The sequence below is a fragment of the Cornus florida genome, unplaced genomic scaffold (genome assembly GCF_030987335.1).
Source record: "Cornus florida cultivar Cherokee Brave unplaced genomic scaffold, ASM3098733v1 CherokeeBrave_3.0.0_Hap2_Chr01, whole genome shotgun sequence".
Classification (NCBI taxonomy): domain Eukaryota; kingdom Viridiplantae; phylum Streptophyta; class Magnoliopsida; order Cornales; family Cornaceae; genus Cornus; species Cornus florida.
The window spans coordinates 62,011,308-62,024,825 of record NW_026775571.1 but is presented as its reverse complement, the minus strand read 5'-3'; the positions used below and the strand labels follow the sequence as shown (position 1 = coordinate 62,024,825).

General features: G+C 36.9%; 1 protein-coding gene across 1 annotated transcript; it reads left to right on the top strand.

Moving 5' to 3' along the window:
* Positions 1-3,430: 3,430 nt before the first annotated feature.
* Positions 3,431-7,277, top strand: LOC132298684 (putative receptor-like protein kinase At3g47110). Its single transcript, XM_059795076.1, has 2 exons — positions 3,431-6,148; positions 6,725-7,277. The coding sequence occupies exons 1-2, from the start codon at positions 3,553-3,555 to the stop codon at positions 7,111-7,113; spliced, it is 2,985 nt and encodes a 994-aa protein (XP_059651059.1). The 5' UTR covers positions 3,431-3,552; the 3' UTR covers positions 7,114-7,277.
* The last annotated feature ends 6,241 nt before the right edge of the window (positions 7,278-13,518 follow it).

Genomic DNA, 13,518 nt, shown 5'->3' with positions numbered 1-13,518 from the left:
CTTAGGACAGCTCACCCTTGCAGAAAAATCAAAATATCAAACAAAGGACAATCTCTTTCTCTAAAAAATGGGACAACCCACGTGAAGGAAATCAAAGAAAGAATAAAACAATTTCCTTATCTCTTCATATTTCTATCAGATATATCCAAACAATACACTCTTTCCAAACTGACAACCCACGTGAACAGCCAACCCAATGAATATTTGCCCTAAAAAAATATCTCCTAGTGGACTCCACATTTCATTTACTTTTCTCTTTTTTCTTTTTATCTCTCCATTTCGTCTATGCAACGTAATATATTTACTTTCAAAAATAAAAATAAAAACATAATATATATATATATATATAAATGAAAACTTAAATCAAATTCATAATATCTTCTTGGGACCCGTAATTAACAAAACTCATTTTTCTTCTCGCAACAGTTCGTGTACCTGCTGCCACCTTTCTGCATGTGATAATATATATAAATATATATAATAAAATTAAATTCATTATCATCAGTAAAAGAACCCCACAAACACCATCACCATCTCAATCTTTTCTCCTTTATTTGTCCTTCTGCCAGCCACATGCTCCCTTTCATTTCCTACTTCCATCAAAAATACAATACATATATAAATATATTATATAACAAAATTAAATTAAATTTCAAAACTCACTAACTTTAATAAATAATTAATTAATTAATTAAAATAATTTAAAAATTATAAAATAATTAAATCAAAATTTTAAAAATTCGGATGATTACAGTTATCTTTGACTTCGTCACTAATCCAAACACAAATTTGAACCTCGTTCTCGTCCCTTTGTCTTTCTTGGCTATTCCACCCAACAAAGTGCCTACAAATGCCTCGACTTATCCTCTCATAAATTTTTTATTTCTAGTCACGTAGAGTTTGTTGAAGCTTGAGCCTCATTCTCCTACTGATCAATAAATGCACAAGGTGGACAAGTTGGATCTACTTTTCTTGGCGTAACCCAACTATCTCGTTAAACATTATTATTATGGTCAAGGAGTGCCTAGCCTTTTGTTGCGACTTTGGCTGCAGCTAGCGTCCCCACTATTGCCTTTATTTTCTAGGCTGTTAGTTTCAACATCTAGAAGCATATGTGAATCATCCCCTCTCTCTCTCTCTCTCTGTCTCTCTCTCTCTATATATATATATGTCAATCAATTTCTTATAGTTGATCAACATTGACTTTTCTTTGTCATCCTTGGGACATTAGCATCGCAATTATTATTATTATATTATTATTATACCCATCTATATATATATATATATATATATATAATTTATATATTACATGTCAATCAATTTCTTATACTTATCAACATTCACTATTCTTTGTCATTTTGGGACATTAGCATCAGCATTATTATTATTATCATTTTACTATTATATACCTATTAAAGCCTTTTTTTTTTTAATTTTGTTTTATTAAATAATTATAATTTTTTAAAATTATATTCACTAAAATTACAAATAAAACGTCGCCATTACCCTACCAACACACATTCTTTATCTTGATGTTATTAAATATTAACCTTCTACATCATTTTTTTTTTAGGTCGGTCCGTAATCATCAACGCATTATTTAAAGGGTTAGGTGCATTAAACCCTCTTAATTATAACCCAATTACAAGAAACCCCACTTAAGTAAGTAAAACCCCTTAAATTATCATTTTGTTGCACTTAGTCAAGAACCGTTAATAGAAAACAAAAATTACCATTTAGCCCTTTGTGTTGAATTATTTTTTTTATAAAAAAATTAGTATTATTATTATTTTTGGATAGGCTCATGTAACAATTGTATTCTGTATGTTCAATGAAAATTGGCCAACTCAGAATTATTTTATTAAAGTGGACAAAAGCAATTCTCCACCAATAAGAGAATGACAACTCAATTAGTGGAGAATTATATATATATATAATAATTGTAATTCTTCTCTATCGGCGACCACCACCACCCTCCTCTCTGTGTCTATCTCGTCAATAGTATTTCTTGGGGCCAACAAGAAATTGAAGGAGATGAGAGGAAATTGTGAAGTAATAACATCAAAATATCAAAATTCCAATTTAAATAGGTTGTATATTGGGATTGATCGGATTTGCTGCATGTCTCTCTCCATTTAAATATTTTATTTGTTATGGTCGGAGATCGGCAAACATAGACGGTTGACCTTTTTCCGACAGAATTAATCTGAATTCACGGTTCAAAGAGCATTAGTAATCACTGCAAATTGTTTATTATATAGCACCTTGGAAATATGCTAAGAACAATCCTTTCCCAGATATAGAACTCTTAAAGTAGGGAAGATAAATTATTAGTTATAGTCCAAGCACCATTCAAAACCAGACCATTCTTGTAGTCTTTGCTATCAAAATCTCATACATCAATAATTGGCCTGAAGAAAGAAATCATTTTCACCATTGAGAGCATCATATGCTGAGAACGAACCCAAGAAATTGCAAACGAGGACTTGGTCTTGAGTTTGGATATATATATATTCATCATATCCCAAGAATCCCCAAATTTGCAGCCCTAATTTTCAGTCTCAGCAAATCCTCTCTTGTTCGCCATTGATTTTCAGCAAATCCTTCTCATTTGCTCTCAAATCTCCATATTCAGGTGACTCGATCTCAAATCTCCATATCCAGTTCAGTTCCATTGCTCATCGGTAAGCTCACCGGCATCTTCCAAATTCATCACCACCATTGCCATAATTCATTGAAGCTTCGCGACTCCTACAGTCGTTACCGCCACCGTTCTGATTCGCGACCATCGTTAAGAACAATCGTTGCCATCCCGTGGGTTCATCCTCGCTTGCCGCCACCTTTTCAATTCAACTCATTGCCGTCTACCCATGTGGTTTAGCGCCGCCATCGCGAATAGTCATTGTGTTCTCTGGTAAGCTCGCCGTCGCCAAGCACCTCTGTCACTACCGCTGCAGAACAAACCCATTTCTCACAGGTATTGAAGTTCTTGTTGTTGCCGGAGTTGGAGGCCAAATAGAGGAAGGTGGATTGGGAAGAGAGCGGTTGTGGTGGCGGCCGTGGACGGTGAGGTGGTTTTGAGGGAAAAATATTCTGTGGGGGAGAGAACGGTGGCGGTGTCGGTGGTGGCCATTGGCGGACGGTGGAGGTGATTGCCATGGACAGATGCTGTAGGTTGTTTCAAGGTTATTTTAGTCTTTATTGATTTTAACCTAGTCACGTGAGTCATGTGCCTTCTTTGGAAGTTAGTTTTTAAACGGCCCACTAACGTTTTGCAATAATTAAAATAGTTTAGGAAGTTAAGTGTACTTCACTTAATTCAGGGGGGTTTAATGGAAAAGAGAAGAAAGTTGAGGGGAATTTAATGCACTTAACCTTTATTAACTAACAAAATGTTATTTCCCCCTGGTTTTCCTTTCATTTTCAGAGATGAGTTTAGCAACATCACCCTCACTTTACATACTAATCACATTTCTATTATTCATTACCTTGCTCCATGTTACAACACTCCACACTACTGCAACCGCCCCTAGTATTTCCTCAGGTGGAAACATGACTGATCACCTTGCGCTGCTCGCTTTCAAATCATCGATCACTAATGACCCTCAAGGGGTCTTCAGATCTTGGAACAAGTCCTTCCATTTCTGCGAGTGGGAAGGTGTTGGATGTGATCTCCGACACGGAAGAGTCACAATTTTAGACCTCGGATCAAAAGGCCTAGTGGGTTCCCTGTCTCCTCATGTCGGAAACATGAGCTTTCTTCACGTGCTGAGGCTCGAAAACAACACCTTTCTAGGCGCGATCCCTCCTCAACTCGGCCGACTCAACAGGTTGCAGAGATTATATCTGAGCTCCAGCAACTTTGAAGGAGAAATTCCCGCCAACCTATCTCACTGCTCCAACCTCACACACCTTCTTGTAAGTGATAATAAGCTAGTTGGAAAATTTCCGAACGAGCTTTGCTTCTTCACCAAGCTCAAAGTTCTTTACATTCACAGGAACAATTTAACGGGAGGGATCCCTCGTTCCATTGGGAATCTTACTTCTCTGGAAATGCTATCGGCTGCTATAAATCATATTGGAGGTAGTGTACCAGATGTCTTGGGTCAGATGAAAAACCTAACAACAATCGGATTTGCTGGCAATGGACTCTCCGGTACACTACCTCCTTCCATTTTTAATCTCTCCATGCTTACTAATCTGTCTTTTGCTGTCAACCAACTACACGGTAGTCTTCCACCGAGTTTGGGTATCATGCTCCCTCATCTTCAACTGTTTCAAATATGGGGTAACCAATTTACCGGAACCCTTCCATTCTCAATATCCAATTGTTCAGCACTGCAAACCCTAGAAATGCAACGAAATAATTTCAGTGGGAAAATAGGAATTAATTTTGGAGGTCTTCCGGATCTCGTGACAGTTAGACTGCACACGAATAATTTAGGAAGTGGAGAGCCAGATGAAATGAGCTTCATTAGTTCCATGACCAACTGTAGCAATTTGAAAACATTAGTTCTACTTCTTAACCAACTGAGAGGGTTTTTACCCAATTCTGTGGGTAATCTCTCGAGCCAGCTTGTTACTTTAGCGCTTGGTGGAAATCTCCTCTACGGAAAACTCCCTTCAACAATAGGTAATCTTGTCAACTTAACGTTGTTAGGTCTAGATATCAATCAATTCGTGGGCACAATTCCTACGGAAATCGGTAATCTTCAAAATTTACAAGTGTTCGCTCTTGACAGAAACAACTTATCCGGGAAAATCCCAGATTCTATTGGAAACATTTCATTGTTGATTCAACTTTTCTTGGGGAATAACAGATTAGAGGGCAACATACCCCCAAGTCTTGGAAGCTGCAAGAAATTGTTGTTGCTAGATCTTTCTCGCAATAATCTTAATGGCACCATACCTAAAGAACTCTTGAGAGTTTCTGCTCTATCAATTTCACTTAATGTTGGTCATAATCATTTGTCCGGATCCCTTCCTTCAGATGTTGGGAGTCTAAAAAATTTAGTGGAATTGGATATATCCGAGAATGAGTTGTCTGGTGAACTTCCGAGTGGCCTTGGAAGCTGTAATAGCTTGGAAAACCTCCACATAGAGGGGAATTTCTTCAATGGATCTATTCCTAGATCATTGAGTTCCTTGAGAGGAATTCAATATTTTGATCTCTCTCGCAATAATTTCTCCGGACAAGTTCCAAGTTTCTTGGTGAATTTTTCCTTGATGAATCTTAACATTTCATATAACGATTTTGAAGGTGAGGTACCGATGGAAGGAGTTTTTCGAAATACTAGTGCTATATCAGTTGTCGGGAATAGTAAGCTTTGTGGGGGCATACCTGAACTTCAACTACCCAAATGCAACTTCAAAGAATCGAAGAAACGGAAAATGTCTCTTGCACTCGTGACAGTAATCTCGGTAGTGTGCACAGTACTGTGTGTAATGATGGTGCTGTGTTTCTTATTTTGTATTTGGCTCAAGAAGAAAAGAAAGGGTCAACATTCTGAATCACTCTCGAATGAATTGTTCTTGAAGGTGTCTTACCAATGGCTTCTCAAAGCAACTGACGGGTTTTCTTCAGCAAATTTGATTGGTGTGGGGAGCTATAGTTCTGTCTATAAAGGAATTCTTGATGAAGAAGATGAGACATCTGTTGTTGCCGTCAAAGTCTTAAACCTCCAACGTCGAGGAGCTTCCAAAAGTTTCATGACGGAGTGCAAGGCCTTGAGAAATGTTCGGCATAGGAATCTGGTAAAGGTCATAACTTCTTGTTCGAGTGTTGATTTTCACGGTAATGATTTCAAGGCTCTGGTTTACGAGTTCATGCCCAATGGAAGCCTAGAGAGGTGGTTGAATCCGGATCCGGGAACAGAAAATAGACAGAATATTGAGATTCAAAGCCTAAACGTGCTTCAATTCAGAGTAAACATTGCGATTGATGTGGCTTGTGCACTAGAATATCTTCACCATCACTGTCAAACGCCAATTGTTCACTGTGATTTAAAGCCAAGTAATGTACTTCTTGATGAAGACATGGTTGCTCATGTAGGAGATTTTGGGGTAGCAAGGTTTCTTCAAGTACTCTTAGATCCAAAACAAAGCAATTCAGTTGGAATAAAAGGAACTATTGGCTATGTGGCTCCAGGTATGTAATTACAATGCACTATATTTTTTTTTCGTTCTTTTTTTATTTATTTATTTTTTATCTATATTTTTTTCTTATTGGGTTACTTCAATATAGCATCACTCAAATTTATTAATGTTCTTATTCATTTTTTCCACTTCTTTTTCAAAAAATTTAATCAGCAATGACCTTCTTTTTCTATTCTTTATTCCCTTTTTAGCTTCTTTTTCAAATTTATTAATATAATTTTATATAGTTAATGTCTGTATTTTATGTTTCTGAATTTTTCTTTACTGTAATTTTGTTTCAACCGGTCGTGACTTGGTATTTGAATTTTGTTTACTGCATTGTTAGTAGACTACTACTACTACCACTACTACTACTACTTCTTCTTCTTCTTCTACTTCTTCCCTTTTTTTTTTTTTTTTTTTTGGCATTCCCTAAAATTAATTTATGGCTCTTTTGCTTAGCGTCATATCAAATATTGTAAAACTTTTGTTAAACAAAATTAAAGTTGGTTTTAGACTGTGAACTCAAATGCTTTCTAATTTTCGAACATTGTGATTTATTTATTTATCCTTCTCTTCTCTTGATAAGAGTACGGCATGTCGAGCGAGGTGTCAATAAAAGGAGATGTGTATAGCTACGGAATCTTGGTATTGGAGATGATGACCGGAAAGAGGCCCACTGACACTGTGTTCGTCGATGGCCTTAATCTCCATAACTTTGCTAAGACGGCCTTGCCTGATCGCGTTACAGAGATTGTACATCCAATGCTCATGAAGACTAAAGAAGAGGAGGAAACAACTGTGCCCAAAAAAATTCAGGTTCCGAAAGATTCAAGAAATGACATCAGAAAAGAATGTATCCTATCCTTGATTAGGATTGGAGTTGCATGCTCTATGGAAGATCCACAAGATCGAATGGATATAACCAATGTCCTTCACCAGCTAAATCTGGTGAGGGACAATCTTGGAGGAAATTGAAACTAAAATGTCTTTTTTCATTCTTATTCCCCATGAAGTCTTTTTATTTTCAAATTTGTGTGTGTACGTATGCGTGTGTTAAATGCATGTATAGAGAATGTTGTTCCATCAATTAATGAGATCAAATTTGAAAAAATCACGGATCAATATTTATGCTTTTTGCGCGTGATATATACTCCCTCTGTTTCAAAATAGATGTCCTGTTTAGAAAACCGTAATTAAACATGACATCTTTTATAGGACAGAAGTAATATATAAATGTATGTGTGTGTATATATATATATCAAAGTTGGTTCGAAACTAAACTTAGTTGGTGGGTACCAACACGTTAGTAGCCTAGCGTAATGGGTGGGCGATTGTCAATTTATCTAAAAGTTCAAACTGTTAGGTAATATTGCATACTCACCCATTTATATCCAATCATTTCTCCATTCAGATTCGATATGAGACAAGTGACCCTTATTACATTCTCCCCCACCTGAACTCGCAACGCTCTCGTTGCGGTCGGGCCATCCTGCCTACCCGGAGTGGCTCACCCGCGCCTTCTGGGTTGGACACTTAGCGTGACATCAGATCAAGAATTGGGTGTAACTCTAATACCAACTGTAATGGATGGGCGCTTACCCATTTACTCAAGAACTCAAGATGTTGGGTAGTGCTGCATACCCACCCGTTTATACCCAATCACTTTTTCATCTGGATCCGTCCCACATCGGATCCAGATGGGAAAATGATTGGGTATAAATGGATGGGTATGCAACACTACCCAACATCTTGAGCTCTTGGGTAAATGGACAAGCGCCTACCCATTACAGTTGATATTAGAGCCAGACTCAATTCTCAATTCGGTGTCACGCCAAGCCTCTGGCCTGGGAGGCGTCCGGATAGACAGGGGGACTCGAGTCGCAACAAGGGCGCACATCGGATCCGAATGGAAAAGTGATTGAATATAAATGGATAGGTATGCAGCACTACCCAGCAACTTGAGTTTTTTGGTAAATGAGTAAGCGCCCACCCGTTACACCTAGTCTTTACATTCCAAAAGGAGGTCAGAGTTCAGATCTCAGTGCTAATTTTGTATAATATCCATTAGAAAAGTTAATTTTTTTAATAGTGATTTAGGAATCGAATTAGCTAGTTTTTGAATTCAATTTATGTGAGAGATGTAGTCGGTCTTAACACATGATGTAATGATTACATCATATAATGAGACCTACCATCAAGTCCATCACACTTAATGTAATTAAATTCAATAACTACTTAATTCGATCTTTAAATCACTATTATTATTTTTTCATAAATGAAAAACAACTTTAATAAATAGTATGTGGAAGAATTGTGGTGGTCTTGCACAACGATTAAAGAAGTCTCTCTAAAGCACATCAAAGAGCTCCCCTCCCTCTATCTCAAAGACCATAACCTTGATTGATTCTTATCTTAAAGGCCAGCAGAACAATAGATGTTTAAACTAAGAAAATATAAAGAAGACTAGTAGCCCAATCGATCGAGGCCCACACATACAAAGCATACATGCTTGGTGATCAAAAAACATCCTTACAATTTCAAATTAATCAAATAAGGATATTTTTGTTAATTTGAAGACTAAAATAACTATAGGTCCCTTACAACAAGATAAAAATAAAACATATTAATTTCATAAAACACTGATTATTAAGGGGTTTGGGGGGTTTTTTATAAAAAAAATTAGGACAATTTGAACATATTTTCAAATGTTAGAGATTTATATGCACATACTAAATTGCAGGGGTATTTTTTACACATATATTTTGTTTTTTTTCCCACTTTGCCCTTTAAATTAACATAGAATTATTATGATAATTGGCCCATGTCATTACGCGTTAGTTGTGCCCTACTTTGCATGAATATATATGTATATATATATATATACACACACTATTCTAAAAGTGCAAACCCCTTTATCTATTTTTTTAACATTTTTAATTTTTTTCATAAAAAGTCTCATTAAATCACCTAATGATTCATACTTCATTAAAATACATAATGATTCATATATTTTAAAGTACATAATGATTCATAGATTTTCTCAAATTTCAATTCTCAAAACTTTATTAAATTCCCACAAATTCCATAGCCCTAATCCACACACACACAAAACCATTTTTCATCCCACTATTTAAAAAGCAACCACCCATTCCTTTCCAAAAATTCTAAAAGTGTAAGTGATTATTTGAATTTCTAACATTTTATATAATTTTTTAATACAAAAATTAGGTTTTTGCTTTCATCATTAAATAAAAGTGTATTAAAAATTTAAATAAAAGTATATTAAATATTTAAAAGTACTAATAAATTTGATACCTCTTACACTTCTCTATCAACAGTAGAGACTAGGAGTTACTTATTAATATATTAGTAATTTAAAATAAATAAAAGTGTATTAAAAGTAATAATAATTTTTAATACCTCTTACACTTCATATATCACATTTAACAAATAAAATTTATTTATTAACAATTTTATCTTTTCATTTTTCTTCTGTTCATAATGGTTGACAATATATTTTTCTTCAATTTGTAATGGTCCATAATAGAAGTTACTTATTATCAATTTTATCTTTTCATTTTTCTTCAATTTATCTAAAAAATAAAAACTAACTTTTACTATTTTTAAAGTGTAAGCGATTTTTTGAATTTCTAACATTTTTCACAATTTTTAAAATACAAAATTAGGTTTTTCCTTTCATCATTAAATAAAAGTGTATAAAATTTTAAAAGTAGTAATGAATTTTGATACCACTTACACTTCTGTGATCAACCGTAGACACCAAGAGTTACCTATTAAATTAGTGATTTAAAATAAATAAAAGTGTATTAAAATAACAACGAATTTCGATACCTCTTATGTTGTTTGCTGTGCAGAAATAGAATATCCATTTCAACCATTCATTTGTTTGGTATGCAATTTATAGTAAGAATGGCCATTCCATTGGAATGAAAATCCATTCTTAATAATGAAAATCCATTCAACGACTAAACCTATGGAATGACCATTCCATTCCCAAGTAAATTTTTTTAAAAAAATCAACTTCCCAAAAAAACTCTTATGTTCTAAGTCCAAAAACTACCATTACTTTTCATCACAACCACCTCCGCCTTTCACCACTACCCACCGCGCTTTCCACCACCGTCGCCTTTCACCACTGACATCGTCTTCCTTTGCCGCAACGACCATTGCCATCGCCTTTCACCAAAGCCACCGCCTTCACCAAAGCCACCGCTTTTCACCGCAGCCACCTCTCCACCACTACCGCTGCCACCATATTTCACCACCACTACCTTCCACCGTCGCCAGTACCACCACCAGCTTCAACTGCCGCCACCGCCACTGCCACCACCTTTCACCACCACTATTGCCGTCCACCGCCACCACCGTCGTCGCCGCCTTTCACCACCACCACTGCCACCGCCTTTTACTACCACCACTGTCGCTGCCGCCACCGCCACCGTCCTCCACCACCACCACCGCCGCCACCGCCACCGTCCTCCACCACCACCGCCGCCGCCGCCGCCACCGCCACCGTCCTCCACCTTCCATTACAACCACCGTCACCGCCACCACCATTGCCTGCCATCACCCCACCACCGCCACCTCCACTGCCTTCCACTACCATTGCCATCGCCTTCCACCACTGCCTTCCACCACCATTGCCACCGCCTTCCACCACTGCCTTCCACCACCACAATCACCTCTATTGACTTCCATCACTGCCACTTATACCACTATCTCCTTCCATCACCACCACACTACTACCACCACCTTCCACCAATACCATTGGCGCATTCCACCAACACCGCTGCCGCCTTCCACCATTGCCATCACCGTTGCCTTCCACCATTGCCACCGCCGCCGCCTTCCAATACCACCACTTGCATCATTACCGCTTTCCACCTCCACCACCATCGTCACCACCGCCATTGCCACCATTTATTTTTTGAAATTTATAGAAGAATGTCATTTGTTAATTAAATTTATTTGTTACTAAGAGGGATATTTCGGAAAACTCAATTTGAAATTTATTCCATTCTAAATTTTAAATTGGTCCAACCAAATACTATAATAGTTATTATCATTCCATTCCTACACATTTCATATTTATAAGCAAATAATAGAATGAGAATGGACTTTCCTTTCCTTTCTCATTCTCATTTCATTATCACTTGCATTTCATTCCATTCATACACACCAAACGCAACATTACACTTCATATAACAATTGACAATTAAAGTTACTTATTAACAATTTTACCTTTTTTATTTTTCTTCATTTTGTAACGGTTGACAATAAATGTTACTTATTAACAATTTTTTTAATTCATTTTTCTTCAATTTGTTTAAAAAATAAAACCCTCTTTTTATTTTCCCAACAATTAGTGGCTTTGAATCCTGATTCGCAGTATCGGTCACGGTCGTGGTATACATTATGTTTTATATAAAGAAAGAATGATTATTAATTTTTTTTTTTATATTTTTATTATTAATATTTTTATTTTTTTTTGTCATATGCTTCAGTTTTGACGAAAACATCAACTTCAATTCCATATATTGATGAATCTCAGTATAGGAATTATAATTGTTGATTTTGTTTAGTTGAATTACTGATTTTTAAATTGGCCAACTGTAGGTGCAAAATTTCGCTCAACCAATAATGATTAAGAAAAATAAAACAACTCACTCAATCAATAGTAAAATAAACAAGAACAATATATCTCGAAGCGTAGAATTGCTTGATTTTTTTTATTGGAGGTCTTAGCCTCTATTTATATACAAAAGATTGTAAAATTATGGTAGGACTCGCGTTGCTTGCCCTCCAATTCTTTCTATATAAACATTCTTTACTAATAGAGTTCTTTCCATTGTCTAATTTTCCATACATAGAACTTGCCTTGTACAGAACTTCCTATCTCAGAATTTTCCTTCTAGGTAAATCATTCAACTGGTAGGACTTGTGCATTCTTGAATAACTGGGCTGAACATATTTTGATCCGGCTGGGCTTGAGTAACGGACCGGATGTTAAATATTAACAAGTTGGGCTGATGACCTCTTGATTCGGCCTTGATGGAGGTTGGAGGACAAATAACAACGGTCTTGGGCTATAAATACCCTCAATTTGGGCTTGAGCATGATGGGCCTTATATGTCCTTGGAATGTAGATATGTGTAGTGATGACGTGTGCGCTTTTTATTGGAGGGAGTTTTTTTCCCTCCACACTTTGCCCCAAATTTCATTTTTAATTGAGTGACGGCTCCTATTAAAGAGGGAATTGAAATCGGTTTTTAACTTTGCTTCAGAAACGGTTCGAGGTCTTTCTTTATTACTCCGTCATACAAGATTTTGCAAGAGTTATATTCGCCCTTGCTGCATTTCTGCACTCTTCATTCCATCGCTTTGTCAGGTTAGTTTTTTTTTTTTTTTTTTTTTTTTCGCATCTTTCTCTTCAATCTTTCATTATGAGTACTTCATCTACTCCCAAACGTATAGACATTGGGGATTCTGAATCCACACCTTCATCTTCCCCCGTTCGCATTAGGGCTCCCCCTCCTAGGGTTTCTATAGATCGTGTTTCGTCGAATCCATTAGGTACTTCCCCCCTTCCAGCCGAGACATCTACCTCAGGCTCTGATTATGTTCTTACTCATGAAGAGAGGAAAGCAATCATCTCTATTCGCCGCATCAAGTTCTCTATTGCTTCGGTAATGGAAGAATTTGATATCCCTGAGGGAGTAGAAATTGCAGAATATCCCGAGGGTGCCGATTTTACCTCCGGCGAGGGAATTGAAGAGAGTGAATTGCTTCTTTCGGTAGGGCATCTTAACGCCCTCCGATTCCCTCTTCATCCCTTCTATCATTTAGTTTTCAACAAGTTAGGTCTTGCCCCCTTCAGGTAAATCCTAATTTCTTTCGCATCCTTTCGGCACTGTTGGTGCGCCGGAAATTAGAGGCTTTGGATTTGACCCTTGCCGACCTTTTGCTTACTTACAATATATCTAAGCATGGGACCGAGCCTAGTCGCTTCTTTTTTACCTCTCCCCTTCATCAGAGGATATGCACGAACCTTCCTTCATCCGAAAAGAAGTGGAAAGAAAGGATGGTTATAGTTAAAGGAAAATGGTTCGTGCCCCAATCAATTACGCTCCCCATCCCGCGCAAGTTCGGGAAATTAGGTATAGAATACTTAACCTCCCTTCATACCAAGTGTTCTGGCTATTTTCCTTCCCAAGTCTTAATGTTTCGCCGTACTTATGAGTTTCTTGGTGTTTTTTCAGCTACATTCCCACCCTCCGCAGCAAGGAACAGACTTTCTTTTCTTGAGGAACGAGTCTGGAGTGACCCCTCACCTATCAAGGACCTGCTAACTTCTTCAAA

Coding starts and splice junctions, on each gene's coding strand:
- LOC132298684 (XM_059795076.1), top strand. CDS start 3,553: ATGACTGATCACCTTGCGCTGCTCGCTTTCAAATCATCGATCACTAAT. Junction 6,149..6,724: donor TATTGGCTATGTGGCTCCAG/GTATGTAATTAC, acceptor TCTCTTGATAAG/AGTACGGCATGTCGAGCGAG.